Source organism: Carettochelys insculpta, chromosome 2 (genome assembly GCF_033958435.1).
Source record: "Carettochelys insculpta isolate YL-2023 chromosome 2, ASM3395843v1, whole genome shotgun sequence".
NCBI classification, from domain to species: Eukaryota; Metazoa; Chordata; order Testudines; family Carettochelyidae; genus Carettochelys; species Carettochelys insculpta.
In genome coordinates this window covers 27,995,189-28,016,044 of record NC_134138.1, presented here as the reverse complement: position 1 = coordinate 28,016,044, position 20,856 = coordinate 27,995,189, and the positions used below count along the sequence as shown (strand labels likewise).

Genomic DNA, 20,856 nt, shown 5'->3' with positions numbered 1-20,856 from the left:
GTCACTATGGGCTTTTCTCCACATGACATACAGGGGCAAGTTCACGTTTATTATCATGTCATTTGGTTTTAGGTAACACCACTGTTTCCTCTGGTTTACTCACAAGATGACACAATGCTGAACATTACAGGTATACTAAGTCATCAGGTTATTTAAGACAACTCAATACTGTATTACACAACCTAATTTTCTAGGTGATCATGAGTCTTACTTAATAACATGTTTTGATCAGGAACAATTATGTCAGTTCTTATTGGGCAAAGAAAATTAAGTAGGGTACCACTTTCAAAAGAATTCTCTAGATCTTTTCAGGATGTGTTCTGAATTGTGGTTGCACTGAAGCACGTTCAAAGATAAGCAAGTGCGAGGGATATGGGCTGTTTGGAACTTTTCACTGCTCCAGGGTCAATCCATGGCTCATGCAATGGAAAGCTTTGTTTTGTTTTGTTTTAAATGGTCACAGATCATGAAGTTCATTTATCAGTGAACTACCTGCAATCACATGGACTTATAAAACTGTCTATCTACACCACATGGTAGCAACAGAATTAATCCAGGACAGTGCATTACTCTTTATTATAGGCAAGCGGTTCCCACCCTTTTCACTAGTGCAGATCCCCAGTCATCTGCTCCCTCAACTGTTCACAGACCCCCATCAAAGCCAATTCTATTTTCTATGATCATTTGTATTTATTTTTTCATGGATCCCCTGCAATACCTGGGTCCAGACAACATCTCCGCAGAAGTAATCAAGGCAGGTAGAGAGACATCAGTCAACATGCTGTATAATCTGGGAAAATTTGTGACACTGAGGAGATCCCACAATACTTGAAACATGGCTACCTTTTCAAACTTCCAAAGAAAGGCACCCTGAAGGAATGCAAGAACTGTAGTGGAACCACATCATGGTCTATTCCAGGAAAAGTGTTCAATAGGATTCTTTCGGAGAGAATGAAAATAGAAAGTGAAAGATAGCTCAGGGAAGAACAGGCCAGCTTCCAAAGCAAGAAATCTTGTACTGACCAAATACCTAGTCTCATAGTCATCACAGAACAATCGCTTGAGCGGAACTCCCCTCTGTACAAACGTTCATAGACTTTGAAAAAGCCTTCGACAACATTGATAGAGACACTTTATAGTAACTGCTGCAACACCATGGAATCCCATCCAAAATTATTAACTTGAGTTGTTCAACGTATGAACCCTCAACATGCCAATTTGTTCACTATGGCGTCTTGACAGAATACTTCAGCATACTGTCAGGAGTTCGACAAGGGTGCCTATTGTCACCTTTCCTGTTCTTGATCACAATAGACTGGATTTTGAGCAGGACAACAGATGGCCACCAATGGCATATTCAGTGGACACTTTTCAAACAGCTAGAGGATATTGATTTTGCTGACAATGTCTGCCTCCTTTCATGTCAATATGAAAGAATGGAAGAAAAGGTTGTAACACTAGACAAAATAGCCTCAATGGCTGGACTGAGCATTAACAAGGGAAAGACCAAGACAAAGAGGATCAACCAGTCCAATAACACCACCATCATGCTGGGAAGGGATGACCTGGAAGATGTGGAGCAATTCACCTATTTGGGGTGTGTTATGGGCAGAGACCAAAGAACAGACAAGGATATAAATGCCAGGATAGGGAAAGCAAAAGCTGTATTCAAGACACTTCATTCCATATGGGGTTCACAAATAATATCTGCGAAGACGAAACTGTGGCTCTTCATCCCAAATGTGAAGAGTGTGCTCTTGTATTGATGCGAGACCTGGCGTACTAAAAAGTCTTCAAATCACAAGCTACAGACATTCATAAACAGATGCCTGAGGTACATCCTTCACATCAAATGGCAAGACTTTGTCACAGACAAGGAGCTTTGGCACAGAACAGGACAAGAACCATTTGATGTTCAAAACAAGAGAAGAAAGTGGGGACGCCTAGGCCATGCTATCAGAACACCATCATCCAGCATAGTCTGTCAAGGTTTCCCATGGAACCCACAAGGAAAATGCACAAAAGGAAGACCTTGGACAACATGGAGAAGATCTGCTGAGATTGAAGGACAACAAGTGTTGCATTCCTGGAGCCAGCTAGAAGTTTTGTCTTGAGACAGGGCAAAATGCAGGAGACTTGTAGATGACCTATGCTCCACTTGGTGTACAAGGGTTTACGTAAACCAGGTCACTGCACAACAGCTGTATGTGCACTACCAAACTGGGATAACACATAAAAAGATGCAAGTGAAAGACTCTCTTCTATTACCAATCTTGTGAGCAATCCAGTCTTCACAAAATGTCAGATTCCTAACTCTTGCCCCGTGAAAATACTAGAGTGCAAAAATTCTATAAAGAGAAACCATATTCTGATCTTTATAACTTACTTGCATAAACTTCCACACAACTCTATGTGTCTGTTTTACGCACACAACAAAAACACACATACATACAGAGCTTCATTCCCTTCTACAAGGTGATCAATAATAGACAAATGCTCCTGACTAATGGGATCCATTATACTTTTGAATGTACGCTTTACAAAGGTTACTGATTATCTGAGCATGCCGGTTCTCCGAGTCCTGGATTGAACAGCTGTTACTGTAAAAACAAAGAGGGGGAAGTTTCCACTGAGTTATGCTTTTACTACAGATATTTCCTTTTCCAGCAGATGATACATTCCTAAAAAGCCAAACATAAATGAACATATAAACAATACACAAAACTATATAGCTAACAAATATGGAAAAATGACAGGCCTGAGAGGGGGAATCAAACTTTTTCTCATCTGTTTCTTTAAAGGTCAATGCATGATATCAACAATGAGAAATGTCCTTTTCAAGGGCTTTTAAAGATACTTACGGAGTCCACAGCATTGGAAAGGCATCTTTTTCTTCTTGTGTATATTCATTTAATCTCTTGGGTACTTGGCGTGGCTGAGGAAGCTCCTCTACAAGATTATTAAGTATGTGTTCTGGGATAACCTAAAATAGAAGATAAGAAATGATTCTCAGCTTTCTAGCTTTTAAGCAATAAAACTTTCTTCAAAGAACTAAGAAGAAACATACATTTCGCACATAGGTAAACTTTTGAGAATATTGTTCTGCCAGTTCAGCGCTAAGCGAATCAAATCATCCAACCAACATAATTGTGGCTATTACAAAATAATGTTAGTATCTTTAGCTGAGCTGGAATTTGAAGAGATATAATACAGATCATTTAGCCTGAGAACCTAACGTCTATCCACTCTTGACTGTAATTAAATACATAAACATTGTTAATGCACCAATCCAAAGGTGCTGACATATATTTAAGACGACAACAGCTAAACAGTATCATACAAATAAATCCATCAAATACAACTACAGGACCAGACCAATGTTCCATCTAATCTCTTCCATGCAGGTATGAAATAATTTTTTAAATATACACCAAGGCACATGCATGTACACCACCAGCAGAAACAACCTAGCTGTGGGTGATCTGCTAATCAGCTGGGCAGTATTTAAATCTCTCTTAAGTGGCCACATGAACAACCACCTTACAGGAAACACTGGGCCATACTGATCCCACCCCCCATTCCTACCACAAGCATGAGTTACTCAGAAAAAGAACTCTGTCACCCATTCACTGGTGTTCAAACCTGAGAATAAAGATTAAAGCATCACAAAGCAATTTCAGACAACAGCAACTGACTTGAACAAGTGTAGGGTTAAAGGCCGAAGGGCAGGCGTAGTCTCAAGTGTAATCAGACCCAAGTCAGACAGCATTTAGTACTATATCATACTCATCAATCCTTCAGAAACAGTAAGTTTGCTCCAAGAAATGAAACTCAAGAGGTTAATAAATAGTGTACTGGGATCAATAACCTAGGGTACGGTTTGATTGTGTAACAAAAGAAGTACATTAAAAGACACTAAAGGTATTTACAACATGAATTTTGAACTTCTCAATCCAGCACACTGTCACCTGTACTTTTCATTGCCTGTTTAATTTCTAATGTTTTCTTCCATGGCTTGTACCCCAAGAAAATAATGCACATGTTTAGCACTATACAGCTGGTTCTTGACATTTATTTAATAAAGCCCAAAAACACAATTCCCAGTTTGTTGCTAGAAAGAGCTATACAAGCTACTGCACTATAAATACAGTGTCAAAGGATTAAACAAATCAACTGTGATTAATTAAGTTGTTAAACAAAAATAGCATACTGTTTACTTAAATGTTTTAGATGTTTCTTACATTTTCAAATATTTTGATTTCTATTATGACACGGAATACAAAACGTACAGTGCTCACTTTAGATTTGATTACAAATATCTGGCACTGTAAAAACCAAAAGAAATAGTATTTTTTGCACTTCACCAAGTACAAGTGGCATAGTGCAATGACTACCATGGAAGTTGAATTTACAAAGCTAGAATTATGTACAAACATCCCATGCCACCTCCCACATTCAAAAGTAAAACTCAGTCCTACTTGTTGTTCAGCCAATGATTCAGATAAACAAGTTTGGTTGCAATTTATAGGAGATAACACTGCCCCCTTCTTATTTATAATGCCACCAGAAAGTGAGAACAGGTTTTCGCATGGCACTGTTGTAGCCAGAATTACAACATATTTATGCGCCAGATGTACTAAAGGGTCATATGTCCCTTCATGGTTAACCCACCATTTCAGAAGACACATATCCATGTTGATGATGGGTTCAACTTCACAATGATCCAAAGCAGAGCAGACTAATGTATGTTAATTTTCATCATCAGGGTTTCTCAACCAGGGGTACCAATATCCTTAGGTGTACACCAAAGTCTTCTAGGGGTACATCGACTCAACTAGATATTTGCCTCATTTAATAACAGGCTACATAAAAAACACTGGTAAAGTCAATACAATCTAGAAGTTCATTTAGATGATGACTTGTTTCTACTGCTTCATAAGCCTTATGCTGAAATGTAAGTACAATATTTCTATTCCAATCTATTTATTTGATAAGATGGTAGAAAGTCATCAAGTTTTCAGTAGTAGTCTTCTGTGATATTTTTTCATGTTTTTGTAAGTAAGTAGTTTTCAAGCGAGGTGTAACTTGGTGATATGCAAAAGAAATCTGACTCCAGAAGAAGATACAGTAATCTGGAAAGGTTGAACGGCACTTGTTTCAAGATCTCAGATTACTTTAGGACCATGTTTCTCAACTGGCAGTATGCATACCCTTAGGTATGTGAGGTGGTTTTTTTTTTTTTTTTTAAAGTGGTATTTTTTTTTAAAAATTGAGACACAGTGGTACGTACTTTTTCTGATTACTGCTCTCCTATTCCCTCTTTGAGTACCTATGCTTCATTTGTTAGAATGTAATTATATAAAGTCCCAGTGTAAGGCTATCAAGCACAATGTACAATTATTCTTAACACAGGAACAACATTTTTAATTGTGGCCCTAACAGCATCTGCAAGATACTCACTTGTATTTGGTAGCAATTTTAAGCAGGCCCAACCAATCAAATATATGTCACCTCACTAATATCTGTATCTAGACGGTATCATGCAAGGTATCAATAGAAAGTTTATGTTGGTCATTGACATAGTGGGTATGTCTACACCAGCCAGCTACTTCGAAGTAGCCAGCACGACGTCAAAATAGCACCCGTCACGTCTACACACGCCATGTGCTATTTCGACGTTGAAATCGACGTTAGGCGGCGAGACGTCAAAGTTGCTATTCCCATCCGAAGATGGGAATAGCGCCCTACTTAGACGTTGAACGTCGAAGTAGGGTGTGTGTAGACGATCTGCATCCTGCTACTTCAAAATAGCGGGGTCCTCCATGGTGGCCATCAGCTGAGGGGTTGAGACGCTCTGTCCAGCCTCTGTGGGGCTCTATGGTCCCTGTACGCAGCAGCCTTTAAAGCACCACGGACCCAGATTTCCTGTGGCAGGAAGCTGAGAGTGTGCAGGCAGCAGCACACGCACGTGCTAGCCCTGCATGCCCTCTCCGGACCCCGACCCAAGCACCCAGCGCCATGGCATCCAGCCAGCCCCCTGAGCGCCCCCAGGGCTCCCCTCCTGAGGGGACCCAGGCACCCCCAGCAGCCAAGCGGGGGCCCAAAAAGAGGCGGGGCCCCTCCTGGTTGGAGGCTGAGCTCCGAGACCTGTTGGGGCTCTGAGGTGAAGAGAAGGTGCTCCACTTGATGGGGACAAGTGGTGGAACGCAGAAGCGTTCGCCCGACTGGCCGAGGGCCTGGCCGCCTGGGGTCACCCTGCCCGCACTCCGGATCACGTCCGGAGTAAGGTGAAGGAGTTGCGGCAGGGGTACGCCCGGGCCCGGGACTCGGCCAGCTGGTCTGGGCCTGCCCCCACTGCTTGCCCCTATTACAGGGAGCTCAGGGCCATCCTGGGCCCCTGGGACACCTCCTCCCCCGCCAGCCACCCTTGACACCATGGCCGATGAGCCCCAGCAGGCCCTGTAGCCGGAGTCCAGCCCCGCACCCCCAGGCCCACCCGAGGAGCCCCCCCTCAGGACAGCGGAGGAGGGGTCCAGAAGCGAGGAGGGGGGCTCCTCATCAACCTCCCCTCCCAGAGCACCAGCCGGGCATCAGCCCACCGGGCTTCCCACGACCGCGGCAATGGATGGTCAGGTATGTACCCCACAGAGCACACACCCATGGGCCACAGGGCGGGGGCACCAGACATGACCGGGAGCCTCACACTCCCCCAGCGGATCCCAACCGGCAAACGCCTAGCTGCTGTATGGTCCCAGGACAGCAGCATGGCCATCAGCGCCCGTCAGCACCCACACCCATGGACAGAACGCAGCCTTAACCCCAGGGGCAGGGGGACAAAGCCATTGCGACAGCCAACAGGGACATCAAACCCACCGACGGGGGCGGAGACCCAGCATCCATGGGCCAGGGCACTGTACTAACAGCCTTCCCCTCCCTCTCTCCCTCTTTCCAGCTGCAGCATCCGATGCCCCAGGCAGGCAGGCACTGTCCGTCGTCCCTGACAGCCCGCCGGAGGTCAGCCACCCCCAGCGGCCGGAGACACCCCCAAGGGCAGTGGGACGGTCCCGCCACCACCGGACTCTGGGGATGGCCCCTGTGGACCCACAGCTCCTGGCAGCTCTCCGGCAGCAGATGGAACTGGCGGAGGAGAGACTCCGGTTTGACTGGGAGGAGTCCACCCGGCGGTGGGCGGCACAGGAGGACTTTATGGGGGTCTTTTGGGACATAGCCAGGTTAATCCTGGAGGCTGTTGCCCAGCTCCTGCCCCCTGCTGCCCCCCGGGCCGCTCGCCCCGCTGCTCCACCCGAGGCCCCCCCACCGCACTGCCTGCCGCCCCACCCGCCTCGCTGCCTGCTGCCCCACCTGCCGCCCCACCCGCCTCACCGCCTGCTGCCCCGCCTGCCACCCCACCTGCCTCGCCACCTGCAAGCTCCACAGAGCCCACTGGGGCTGAAGACCAGCCAGTGGAGGCATCCTGGCCGTACTTGCCGGTCCTCCCAGCCGGCCACACCGGGGACCGCAGACACGGCGGGGGGTGGGGGTGGGGGGTGGTGGTTTGCGAGCCGTACCCGCCGGGGGTCGCCCCGCTCTACCCCCACCCCGGACTGATGGGCCAATGGCTGAGCTGTCCGCCGGGCTCCCATGTATATAGTTGTCCCCCTTTTTGTATATTCGTTGCAGTTTCTGTTTTGAACAAAACAAGTTTTCAGGTTTCAGAAAAGAAAAGGTTTTATTTTCCAAAAAGCTGGAGGTGTGTGCTTGTTGGTGGGGTGGTGTGCGAGCAGTGCGGGCTGTGTGTGTGTGGGGGTCTTCTGGGGAAGGACAGAGAGGTGCTCAGGGGTCTTCCTGATTGAAGTGGGCCCGCAGGGCCTCACAGACCTGTTTCCCCTCATGGTGTGCCTGGTGGCTGGGTGTGGTGGCCGGCTGGTGGAAGCCCGTGCCGGCGTCGACCGCCCACCCCTGGACGAAAGCCTCCCCCTTGCTCTCAACGATGTTGTGGAGCGTGCAGCACGCGCCCACAACCTGGGGGATGTTTTGGAGGCTGATGTCCAGTTAGGCAAGGAGGCACCGCCAGTGGCCCTTCAGACGGCCCAATGTCCTCTCTACCACCTGGCGGGCATTGAACTGCTCCTGGCTGGCGTTGAGGTGGCTGGTGTACGGGTGCATGAGCCAGGGCTGGAGGGGGTAGGCTGCATCCACCACGAGGCAGAGGGGCACGGTGGTGTCCCCCAGAGGAATCTCCCTCTGGGGGATGTAGGTCCCCGCCTCCAGCTGGCGGAACAGGCCCGAGTTCCTAAAAACACGGGCATCATGTGTGCAGCCAGGCCAGCCCACGTACACGTCCTGGAAGCGGCCCCGACTGTCCACCATGGCCTGCAGGACCACTGAGTGGTAGCCCCTGCGGTTGATGTATCTTCCTCCACTGTGGTCCAGGGTGTGGATGGGGATGTGGATCCCATCCAGGGCCCCGAAGCAGTATGGGAACCCCATGGAGGCGAATCCAGTGACGGCTGCGTCTAGTTCCCCGAGTCGGATGACCCTCTGGAGCAACATGGCGTTAAGCGCACGGACCACCTGTGGGGAGGGAACACAGGCGCCCACGAGGCTGTGCAGGGTGCCCCAGGGCCCTTCCCCCAGGCCCCCCTTCCGGGCACCTCCCCGGGTACCCCACCCGCCCAGCCCCTCCCTCCCCAGTGCCCCTCTGTCCCCAGCCCCACACCTGGCCCCTCCCTCCCCCCCAGCGGGTGCATGCCCGGGCCTTCTTACCTGCATGACGATGGCCACGACCGTGGCCTTTCCCACTCCAAACTGGTGTCCCACGGAGCGATAGCTGTCTGGAGTGGCCAGCTTCCAGACGGCTATTGCGACCCTCCTCTCAACGGGGAGGGCGCACCGCATCCGGGTGTCGTGGTGCCTCAGTGCTGGGGTGAGCCACTGGTAGAGCTCGAGAAAGGTCTGCCGGCGCATGCGGAAGTTCCAGAGCCACATATCGTCATCCCACTCCCACATGACAAGCTGCTCCCACCATTCAGAGCTGGAGGGGTAGCTCCAGAGGCAGGGCAGCAGCCGGTGAGGGAGGAAGAGGGGAGCCCGGTGGTCAGGGGCATCCCCATCTGCCTTCGGGGAGGGCTCCTCTGGCAGGAACCACTGGGCGGCCTCCCGGGCAGCACCAAGCAGGGTGCTTGCCCCCTGGATGACTACCTAGAGGGCCTCCGCTTCCTGCTGCTGCTGCTACTGCTACTGCTGGGTGTCCATATCTGCTGTGACTTGGTCTGTGAGAGAGTGGCTACTGCTCTGCAGACCTCGTGCTGTGCAGGCCAGGTGTGTCTGGGAGGGGCCCTTTAAAGGAGCGGCTTGCTGTTGCCCCGGAAGGGCTCGTCCAACCTGTGACCCGGTCCACGGCCTTTCCTGGCCCCTTATTTTGAAAGAGGGTGGTTGTGTGTGTGGGCGCTCCACATTTCCTTCCGGGTCGGCTCCTTTCGATGTTCCCCGTCACTACTTCGACATTGAACGTCGACGGTACCAGCCCTGGAGGATGTGTAGACAATATGCGTCGAAGCAGCCTATTTCGATGTTCTTACTTCGAAATAGGCTACTTTGACAACATGATTTTAATTGTATTTGTAATTTAAATTTGCCCTCCATATGTATACCACACAATGGCTACGTCTACTCTAGCACACTATGTCAAAATATATATTCCAAGCAAAGCTTAAGTTACCCTACCCTAAACAAAGGAATACGGTTCTGCCACCTGGACGGTACTTCCAAAGCACATTAAAGGAAAATGGAAATGCAATTTAAATAAAAGAAAACAGGCCTATCAAACCAGCAAGGGAAGACAAACACAGAGTATCAAAAAATGGGATATTTCATAGAACAGATCAATATGCATTTTAGAAAGCACTGGTGGGGGAAGACACCAGCATGGAATTTTTTTCATGACCAGTCTTCATAGCTATGTTTAGATTACAGGGATTTGTCAGCAGAAGTTTGTGTCGAAAGATCTCTTCCAACAAAGCTTCTGTTGACAGATTGTGGGCATACCGCAAAGTGGATCGGAAGAACAATCCACTCTGTCAACAGAGAGCAGGCAGACTGCTCAGCTGCTCTATTAGCAAAATGGCCAACAAGAAGCACAGCAGACGGGAGTGCCTGGTGTCCCGGATGCACTGCCCGTTGACAGAGGTGTGCCCCCGAACTTCCAGACTGGCTGTCTGTTGACAGATCTCTGTCGACAGAGGAGTTCTTCCTTGTGGCAAGCGCAGTATAGCTGTCGACAAAAGTGCTGCATTCTGTTGACTTCCTGTCGACAGAACATGCTTGGGAATCTGGACACTTTGTGCGTTTTGTCCACAAAACCACCATTTTGCTGACAATGCCCTCTAGTCGAGACAGAACCTAATACTCCGGGCATGCTTACGCACTAGCTGGAAGTGTCCAACCAAGGGAGCAGAGCATTTTGAGGCACTCAACACCACCACATAGCAAGCAGTGGCACAACCCTTGAGAGGTCTGGACTACACCCCAGACTGTAACATTAAAACACACCCTAATAGTGAAGATTCTTAGTGCCTTATGGAAGTTTCCTTTGGGTGTGGGGACTGGAAACAACTGAGGACGCTTTTTCTTTTGGCTTGTGAATTCAGACTCATTTTCATGCTTTATGTCTTAGCTTCAGCACTGTACTGCTTCACAATAGACACTACCTACATCAACAGGAAGGTTCTTCCACTGGTGGAAGAAATCCACAATACTACTAACCCTGGAACTTTTCCTTGCAACAAAGCCTGCTGCCAACTTTGTCCACATATTTATTCTCGGAATACCATCACTGGACTTAACCATGTTAATTACAAGATCAGGGACTCATTTTCCTGTACCTTGACCAATATTATATACACCATCATGTGCCAGCAATGTCCCTCTACAATGTACATTGGAAAAACTGAGCAAACACTTCACCACAGAATGAATGGACACAGAGCAGACATAGGAATCTCAATACACATAAACCTGTCAGTGAGCATTTCAGTGGAATGGGCCATTCTCTTAAAGACCTGAGAATATGCGTCCTACAACAAAGAGACTTTAAAAGCAGATTATATGGGGAGATTTATGAACTAGGGTTCATACTCAAATTTGACACATTAACACTTGGTATGAACAAAGAAAGTAATTATCTCATGCATTACAAGGACTGCTTCCCTTCCTTTGATGTTCGTAATTATCTCAGGCAAGACACTTAACTTCCCCCACCCCTTACCCACCTCCTTCAGTTCCATGTATTTGATTTATCAGGTTTTTTTTTCAATTTTTTGGACCTCTGAGCTATATAATTAAGTCTGGACTGGAAATGCTACATATCTGAAGAGAAGCAAGTCTGTCCCATGAAAGCTCATCACCTAATAAATCATTTGGTTAGTCTTTGAAGTGCTACATGATTGCTGTTTTGTTTTGTTAGAATACAGACTAACACTGCTACCTCTCTGTTACTCTTTGAGAGTTGGTAGCTAGCTCAACGGAAGGTTTCTTCTGTCAGCCTAGTGCTTGCTGTCTACAGTGGGGGATTGGTTGGCTTATGCCACTCAGGGATGTGAAGTTTTTACATTAAATCGACACTTTTCTAGTGTAGAACAGACCTTAAATTTTGAAAATCAGTCAATGGAACCAAAATTCACAGACACTGTACTGTATCTTGATTTTCAGTTAGAAATAATCTTGTGCAGTACAAGACCCTTTGTTTTGACCAAAACACAGACAGTACGCCTTCAAAGTGTGACTTAACCTTCTGGGCTTTATGAAGTTATAAAGAAAAAACATTAATACTCAAGCTATCTTTAGCTATAAAAGAAACAAACTGCTTTTTTACTTATCTATCTTTCCCTGAATGAGACACTTCTTTAACTAAATCGACACTTCCTCAAAGCAAGATAAATCAAAACATAGCCACTAACTTACATCTTCTGGAAAGAGATGTAGCCTCTGCATCATAGTTCTTCTTTGCAGGTTCTTTGGGAGCATTCTATAAACAGCCTTTTTAACAATCTGAAAAGACACATATATTATGAAAAAATATACATCTTTGTATGAAGCAGACATGCCAAAAGAGCAGAAACAGTGAGAAAGAGGTAGACTGGGCTTCTTCCTGCCCATTCCTCCATATTCTGGACTTTGTTTCATCTTCCTCCACCAGCAAGAGCTCCCAGTCTGGATGTACAGTTTGACCTTTCCAAGAGACCAGAGTCTCTGGCAAATGTCAGAAGATCAGCATAAATTGGAGGGAGCATGGCTGGGTTCCTATGCACACAACAGCCCTAGTAGCACAAGACCTCTATAGAGGCAGACATGTACACTGGAAGTCCCAATCACCTTCGGTGATAGGGCAGAAAGGAAAACACTAGGAGACTAAAGATCACAGCCACACCAATCACCTCATTACATAGAATCCTTTCTAAATATTATCACTTAATTGCTCAAGATTACAGAGCATTTACAACTTTCCTCCTAAACTAACTAATGGGTAACTGAGTGTTGACGACAATATTAGATTTCCTGGTATGGAATCTTCCATATTGAACTACATTTGCATTTGAGGACTAGATATGTTCATGGGGAGGTAGTCACAGTGACTTTGAAGGCTTAAGGCAATCTGAGTGAAAATGCTCATTTTCACAATGACAGATACAATGAGAGATTCCATGATTTCAAGAAAGGAGTGAGGCCAGACAAATAAGGGAGTGGACACCAAAAAACACTTTTGAACAAACTCTGAGAACTGCTAGGTAAGATCCCATGGTAAGAAATAGTCTAAGGGATAATGAATTTCAGGAGGTCTGACAATTCCACAAGGAAACAACATTAAAGGCACAAATGCAAACTTTCCTGAAATGAAGGAAAGATAGGAAGACCCGTCAGAGGACAATATGGTTCCATCACAGTCCAAGTGCTTTCCCTGAGGTCTGGTGTACACTATGTGTCTAGATCAAAGTTAGCTGCATTAGATCAATTATATAACAAAGGAGTCTACATCACCATGCAGCTTCCATCAACTCTAAGGATGTCAAAAGTCGATTTCTGTATTCCTTGACAAGAAGAGTAGAGTTAAATTTGAACTTATAGCTCCACTAAAGTTGATGTTCTTTGACTCCAGGAGTTGTCCCACAGTGCCCCAATGTGCACTTTCAACCCCACTGCACTCCCAGGTACACAGGAAAAGCCCTGAGAAACAGTGAATTTCATTTCCTGTTCGGCCAGCGTGGTGAGCGGAGCAGGCACACACCCAGCACACTTACCCAGTAATATGCAGGGCTGCAAACAAACTCCAGCATGGAGTATGCAGGAGATATGGAATCATTTGCTGTGTGTGGAGAAGAATCTGGGCAGGCAGAACTCTGAAGCAGTAGAAGAAAGGCTGACATCTATACCAAAATCCCACAAGGCCTTGGTGGAAGAAGGTTAGAGCAGTGACACCCAGCAGTGCCACATGAAATAAAGGAGCTTGGGCAAGAGTATCAGAGGACAAAGGAGGCAAATGGCTAGTCAGGGGCAGGGTTAGAGCTACATGGGATTCTAGGAGATGATCCAACTGCTGTCCCAAAACTGTCCTGGATAACTCCCAAGCGAATATTTAGGGAGTCACAGGCAACAACAAGGAGGACACCGTAGATGAGGTAGAGAAGGAGAATGCTCAGCAGGCAACCTGCTGCCTTCAGAGCTGGACACCTGGCCAGCAGCCACCATTCTTGCACAGAAGAGTGGCAATATCATGACCCGCCACTCCACAGCAGTTTTTGACAACACCCCCCCCACAAACTCCTTTTGGGTGAGGACCTCTACTTTCTCCCCAGTGAAATCTGTACAGTTCAAGTACACAAAAGACCATATTTCATGGGGAAGAACAGATTTCATGGTCCACGGTGGATTTGGTAGTCATCATGCTTTTCTTATAATTAAGTTACACAAAGAGTTTCAAGACTCAGGAGAAGCTGACTCATTCTGGCTTCTAGTTTGATTTCTTTTAACACCTCCCTGTTGTTTGAATATTTGTGTTGATTAACTGTACTCTTCCCAACATTCCACCCCCTCACTCCTCACTACTGCTCTGTACAACTATTTAAAACTCTAGAATTACTGGGGTACTTTAAATTAATGTCCTTTAGAGAACACAATTCTGAAAGTACTGAGAGCCTGCCACACTTAGCAGGATTGGGCTCTGAATGCGGAACAGATTAAAAATAGTAAGTCATTTTTCCATCCACAACCAAACCAGAGATCAAACCACCTGTGAAGTCTTGCTGAGATTATTTAGAACTTCTAAGATACTTGATCCTATGCCAATCAATATTTTTCCCATTTCACAGCACGCTAAGTTCTATGTCTTTACTAATCCAGGCTTTGAAGTTTTGCTCTGGTTTATTAAAAACTGTTACCCCACCCCATAGTTTTAAAAGAAAACTCTGTGTTTGATGTTTTATGAATAGCCTTCTGATATGTGCACTACCAGCCTAAAATTACTTCCTGCCTTCCCTGACCCAAAATGCGCATCTTTCAAAGACCACCTGTAAGGATTTCCCCATGTTTTCTGTTCCAGGTTTTTCTTCTAAAAGATATTTATTATGCAGATGCAATACAAGTCTATACAGGTTAACTAATTTTTAAATAACATTGGAACTATAAGAATGTTTTATGCACCCTTATTTCAATGCCTACAGCTGCATATTCTGAAGCAATGACTTCACTGCAAGCTTCCTCACAGCATAAGGCCAACATTAAATCTTCTCCTGTTTTATAATTATTCTTGATCCAGCCCATGGCTTGCCCTGATCTGGCACTCAAAGCTCAGGGTTCCCCCCTGCAGTGGAGTAAGCTGGTGCTCCAGCCAGGGGGACACCAGGCACTGGCACTTTTCTGTGTGGCTAGAGAGCCAGTGTTTGCTCATCCTGCTGTGTGTGGAGGAGCAGGGGAGGAGAGGAAAAGAGAGAGAGCGTGAACCTTGTGGGCTGGACCAATGCATGCCTATGGGTTCTGCCTGGCCGGGGAAGATGTGGCTCTCAAAACAGCACTGCAGGGAAGCTCCCTCCCTGTGCTGGTTTGCTGGCTCCACCCTTATCGCTCCCACTGGCCAGGGATTGTGGCCAGCTGGAGCGGCAGTGGGAGGTGCCTGAAAGTGTAGTGTTGTACAGAACCACGTGGGCCCCCAACAGAGCTGTGCCAGATAGGTGCGCCAATCCTCTGCCTCCCCCACTCCTCCTGAGCCCTCTCTTGAACCCCACCTACCTCCCAAACCTTCTCACCTCCACCTCACTCCTGCATCACCTCTCTTGTCCAGATCCTGCATCCCCACCCTCATCCCACACCTGAATCCTCCCTCCTTCCCACAGTCCCCACCCCCCAGCTTGCTCCTGACCTCCACCTCCTTCCCAGACCCCACACTCCCACCTCACTCTTGCACTCTAGCTCTAGCACCCATCAGAGCAGCCTGCTTCTGTGTCCTACCTTCCACCCAGACCTCACACTGCCAGCCCACTCCAGCACCCTAACTCCCACCAAGACTCTGTACTCCCACCCTGCTCCTGCGCTCTACCTCCTGCCCAGAGCCTGCTCCCAGACAGCCACATCCTATATACTGGACCTCTCATTTTTGGCCCCACCCCAGAGCCTAGGGAGCACCACAAAATTTACTGGCTTTGGGCCTCCATAAGAGAGTTACTCTGGCTCAGAGGGTAAGCCCTGAACCTTGGTGCAGATCCTCACATCTCCTGCTTTTGTGGGTCTGGAGCTCCAGGGGAGAAAGTTGACTCTCTTTTTCTCCTTGTCACTTGGGGGCCACAGGAAAGCTTTTTTCCCCCCTTGTGGGTCAGTGGACCCCCGACTCAAAAAGTGTTCCCCACCCCATACTACATGTTGCCTGATTCATTACCTTCAACCTGAAGAAGAGGGAACCACTCTAGACTATTACAACAGGAGGTTATCACACTGAAACTAGAGAACTATCAACAACAAAAGCCATAGCTCATCCAAAAGTCTACATTTAATCTAAGGAAGTAAAGTGAAAGATTAAAAATGAAATAGTAATTTCTTCTTCATTAAATAACTCTTGAATAAAATGGGCAAGCCCAATATGAAGGAACCACTAAAACTGACTGTGGAAGACATAACCAAGAACAACAAGAAGTCCCATGGCACCTTATAGACATTTTAACTATTGGTAATACTTCAGATTTGTCTCAGATGAATTTCTCTGGAAACAAGGAGAGTTTGGCAATAAAAACAAAACTCAGAGTGAATGCCAGAAGGGAATTTATCCAGTGTGCATTTCCCAGGCTCTTGCAAATAAATTAAGCGATAGCGCCTCCCAGTGTACAGCTACTAATATCTGAAGTTCAAACAAAAATGGTAAAAAACTGCTTTTAGACATGGAACTAACAGTAGTTTAAGAAGTCAGTACAGATATGCTACAGACTCTCCTTTAAGATTTTTTTTGAGTATGATTAGACAACTGACTACAAGGAGCAAAGCTCTTTGAGGGAAGCAATTTTATCCACAAAGCACAGTATTATAAATATTTTCTTGAAATAACTGTCCTTAAAATTGTCACACTAACTAAAACTTAACACAAAACACAATAGTTTCACAGTAGTTACCATCTAATTGACTGTTTTACCTTCTTGACTAGTTCCCCATATGTTATTCTAGTTTTATAGAGTGGGCTGGAAATTTTATTCCACAGTGCTGGACCACTACTCCCCCAGCAGTGAGTTCTTCCAGTGAGGGATCTCTGGGCTGCATTCTCTGTCTCATGATGTCCAAAGTGCGTGTAAGAACAAGAAGCAGTGTACACTCCTCCCTCACTATATGAGCATAATAGGTTCCCAACTTTCTGCTTTTAGGCAAAAAACTCGTAAGAGGGACATTAAATTACCATTACAATACATGTAAAAGTCTCCAATTTGTTCCTAGTGCTCCAAACTCAGGGAAGCAGTGGCAGCATGTGCCGCTGCTTTGGAAAGGTAAGTGAACCTTGGGTTCGGGGGAGGGTTGCAGAGGGCTAAAGGCTGGGGGCAGTTTGGGGCCATGAGCAGGAGGGAGGGTTAAAACCTGGTGGCGGCTCCAGTTCCTTCGAGCTGGGGGGGTGCGGCAGACTGGGGGGTTTGGGATGGGGTGGTTGTTGGGAGCAGTGTGGGCAGGAGGGGGGTTATGTGGGGAGTTGCGGGCTCGGGCAATCTTGGGACTGGGTGGGGGGGGCGGGGACGTGCAGGGGCAGGTGCCGCAGGTGGTGTTCGGAGTGGGAGGGGCCGCAGATCTCCCTGCCCCCCAGCCAGGGACCTCATGGCTGGAGCTGAGCCAGCCATGGGTCTCCCTGTTCCCCAGCCAGGGACCCTGAGGCTGGAGCAGACCTGAGCTAGCTGCAGGGCTGAGGGTCTCCCCAACCCCGGGCCAGAGACCCCGCAACTGGCTCATATAGGCGGGGGAAGTTCATTCGCATAGTGAACAATGGTAAGTACGTGTGTCCCTCATTTTAGCGAGTACTCAAAGTAAAAGTACTTGTTAAATGAAGGATGTGTATGCTCTCTACTCTGTCTGATACACCCAACTGAAGAACAGCAAAATTCTAATTCAACTTAACCAGCAAACCTGTTGTATTGACAAAGAATAAACAGTGCTCCTACATAATATAGTGTGTGAGGTCACCACAGAATGGATGGGAAAGAGAAAAATAGGGAAAAAGGGCAGAAACCAAAGGGGGAAAAAAGGCAATATAGAAAGATAAATCAGGAGAAGATACAAATCATTTTGTTAGCCTTTAAAATGCTACATGACTGCTTTTTCACTTTGAGAAGAAACAAAGACGGTGAAGCACCTTTAGGCCACCATTTCAGTAAAGTATCGCTATTCAGAAGAGTATTTTAAGCATGATTCGAACGTGAGCCACACCAAAGAAGAAACAAAGAGAACAGAGAAAAAGGTGGGAAGACAGAAACACACAATAAAGGAGGGGAGAGAGTGGTATAATGCAGAAGAGAGTAGCTGGTCCCAACTACAAGCTAAACACTTCAATTTCACTTTTTACCAATCCTTCCTTTCCTTCCCCCTAGCTACTTAAAAAACTATTTACTTGAAAAGTGAAAAATAGAAATCAAAAAGCTTGATTTAATTACTTGTCTGTCAGAAATAGGTCCTAAAAACCAAGGAAAGCAAAAGGAAAAATGAAACAATGGTACTTACCGCTGTAGGATCTTGCATGTGAAGCTGCTTTGCTGTCACTTGTTTAAAGCCACCTGGATAACTAAACAACACACAAAGACAATTAATCTTTTCTGCTTGTTTGTAGTTAACAAGTAGGTGGCAGAACATATAATATCTTGAGGGAAAAAATATAAATTTGTACAGCAGGGTCAACAGCTGCCATGGGCCCTGGAAGAAGTGGGGCCTAGAGCAGTCAGGCCTCAGCGCTACCTGGACTGCAGTGCTGGTCTCCCCCTGCCCTTCACAGCTGCTCACAATGGTGCAGCAGTGCTGCCACAGCACATCAAAGGGGCCCAGAGCTCAAGCCACCACTGCTGCCAAAGTAGCAGCAGCAAAGGCCAGAGCTCTGAGCCCCTTTGAAACACCAGGCCTGGGAGCAATTGCCCATTTTGCCTTCCCCCCGCACCCCATGGGCAGGTCTGACCTTATCTGCCAGATATGCTAAACATTCTTATACCTGCTTCCTGCTCTGACCACTATTCCAGTGGACATGCTTCCTTGCTGATAGTGCTCATTTAAAAAACTGCGTTAATTTAATTTGTGACTGATTTCTATGTGGAGAGAAATATATATCTCCTGCTCTGTTTTGCCTGTTTTCTGTCCTATATTTCATGCTACAGCAGTCTTCAATGATGTCCTAGCATAAGTTGCTCATTATAAGAACACTTTCATTACAGTGTTGGCAAAACACAACGAAGAGACTAATGGGAGACTTCTAAAGACAGTACAGCACTCAACTCAAGATTTAAGAATCTGAATTGCCTGTCAAAATCTGAGAGGGATAAGGTGTGGTACATACTTTCATACTTAAAATGGCAACCGTCTGGCGCTGAAATTACAGAACCCAAACCACCAAAAAGTGAACCTTCTGATGTTACCATCTGAATTAGATGATGAAAAGAAAGGTGTGCCAGTCTGCACTGCTTTGGATCATTATCACATGGAACCCATCATCAACATGGGTGCATGTCCTTTGGAATGGTTGCTAAAGCACGAAGGGACAAATGAATCTGCAGTGCACTTAGCACATAAATATCTTGCAATTCTGATATGAGTGCTATGAGAACGTGTTTTCTCAATTTCAGGTGACTTTGTAAACAAGAAGTGGGCAGCGTCATCTAAAAAAAAGCATCTCTCCCCCAGGGGAGAGACAGCTCAGTGGTTTGAGCATTGGCCCACCAAACCCAGGGTTATGAGCTCAACCCTTGAGGAGGCCATTTAGGTATTGGGGTAAATAGATGTCAGGGATGGTACTTGGTCCTGCCAATTTTATATATATAAATAGACTTCATTGAGTGATTGTCTGAACAAGAAGTAGGACTGAGTGGTCTTGTATGCTCTAAAGTCTGACACTATTTTATTTCTGAATGCAGGTTTTTTTTGCGTATAAGCAGCGCTTTTTGTTTTTGTTTTTTACAAAAAAAATGTACATATAATTGCAATAAAATTTATACAAATATATAATACTATTTCTTTTGTTTTTAGAATGCAAATATTTGTAATCAAAAGTAAATATAAGGAGAGCACTGTGCACTTTATAGTCTGTTCTGCAAGAGAAATCAATATATTTGAAAATGTAGAAAACATCAAAAATATTTAAATAAATTATATTTTATTATTGTTCAACAGTGGAGTAATGATTAAATTTTAACCACTTGAAAGACCTACATTTCCAAATAATGTAATAATTTTTATAATTTTAGGTTACAGCACTTGACCGTTCTGAGCAATCATACATCTCCAATTTGTTTTTTTAAATAACCTCTTTGATTCACAATAGCATTGTTTATTCCACAATAATCAATGCTTTGATTAGTGTTAATTAAGTTTATTTCTTTTTTAGACAAGCTTACACATTTTCAAAAGAAGAGAATTGACAAGAGCCAAGTCCCATTTTTAAAAATGGTCTTAAGCACCGAAAGGCCTAAGTCACTAGCACTTTAGAAAATTCTACCAAAGGACTATAAACCTCAACCGCTCAAATTATCCTCTGGAGAGTACTACATTTAATATTAAAACAGTTAAATAAAATAAGCCAGTGAAAAAGACATTGACCTTTTTACTATTACTCATGTTATATTATATTTGTAATATGTTACCCAAGTACTATAAATTTTATAAAAGGTCATTCATGGACACAAGCAGAACAGTAAACAAGGCCACCTGATCGCAGCTAGACAGGTAGCAAGTTACACTGTGTGCAAGCTATTGTGCCTAGAAACAGCTTATTTCTTTGTTCTCTATTACTCATCCCCTTCTGTCTTTTCAACTTCTTATGAGTCATCATTTACTGACATTGTACAATTAATAGGGGAAGATATTGCTTTACTGCTGTTATAAATCTTACACATCCTGCATGTTTGCTATTTTTTCCAGCTACTGATTTGAATTATGGAGCTGGTCTAAAGCCTACTGAAGTCAGTGGGAGACTTTCCATTACTTCAGCAGATCAGCTCTAATGTCACAAAATCTTCAAAACTAAAACAATGAATATTGTCAGCACATATAATATATTTACAATATTCACTTGAAACTGCAGTTATTTGAATACTACTACAATTCTCTCCCTCTACTAGCACCTCAGTTTCACTTTTATGTTTTCCATAC

General features: G+C 45.5%; 1 protein-coding gene across 2 annotated transcripts in view; it reads right to left on the bottom strand.

Annotated features, from left to right (window-relative positions):
- The window catches only part of MRPL13 (mitochondrial ribosomal protein L13), a 51,397-nt gene that overhangs the window by 16,212 nt on the left and 14,329 nt on the right, over window positions 1-20,856 (bottom strand). Inside the window, exons 4-6 of one of the 2 annotated variants that reach the window (XM_074986723.1) lie at window positions 18,229-18,289; window positions 11,962-12,048; window positions 2,862-2,983 (exon numbers count right to left, since the gene is read on the bottom strand). In XM_074986723.1, the coding sequence (XP_074842824.1) occupies window positions 2,862-2,983; window positions 11,962-12,048; window positions 18,229-18,289 (270 nt within the window). Of the gene's footprint in view, window positions 1-2,857; window positions 2,984-11,961; window positions 12,049-18,228; window positions 18,290-20,856 lie in introns of those variants that run through there. The other variant, XM_074986724.1, reaches the window with a different exon arrangement.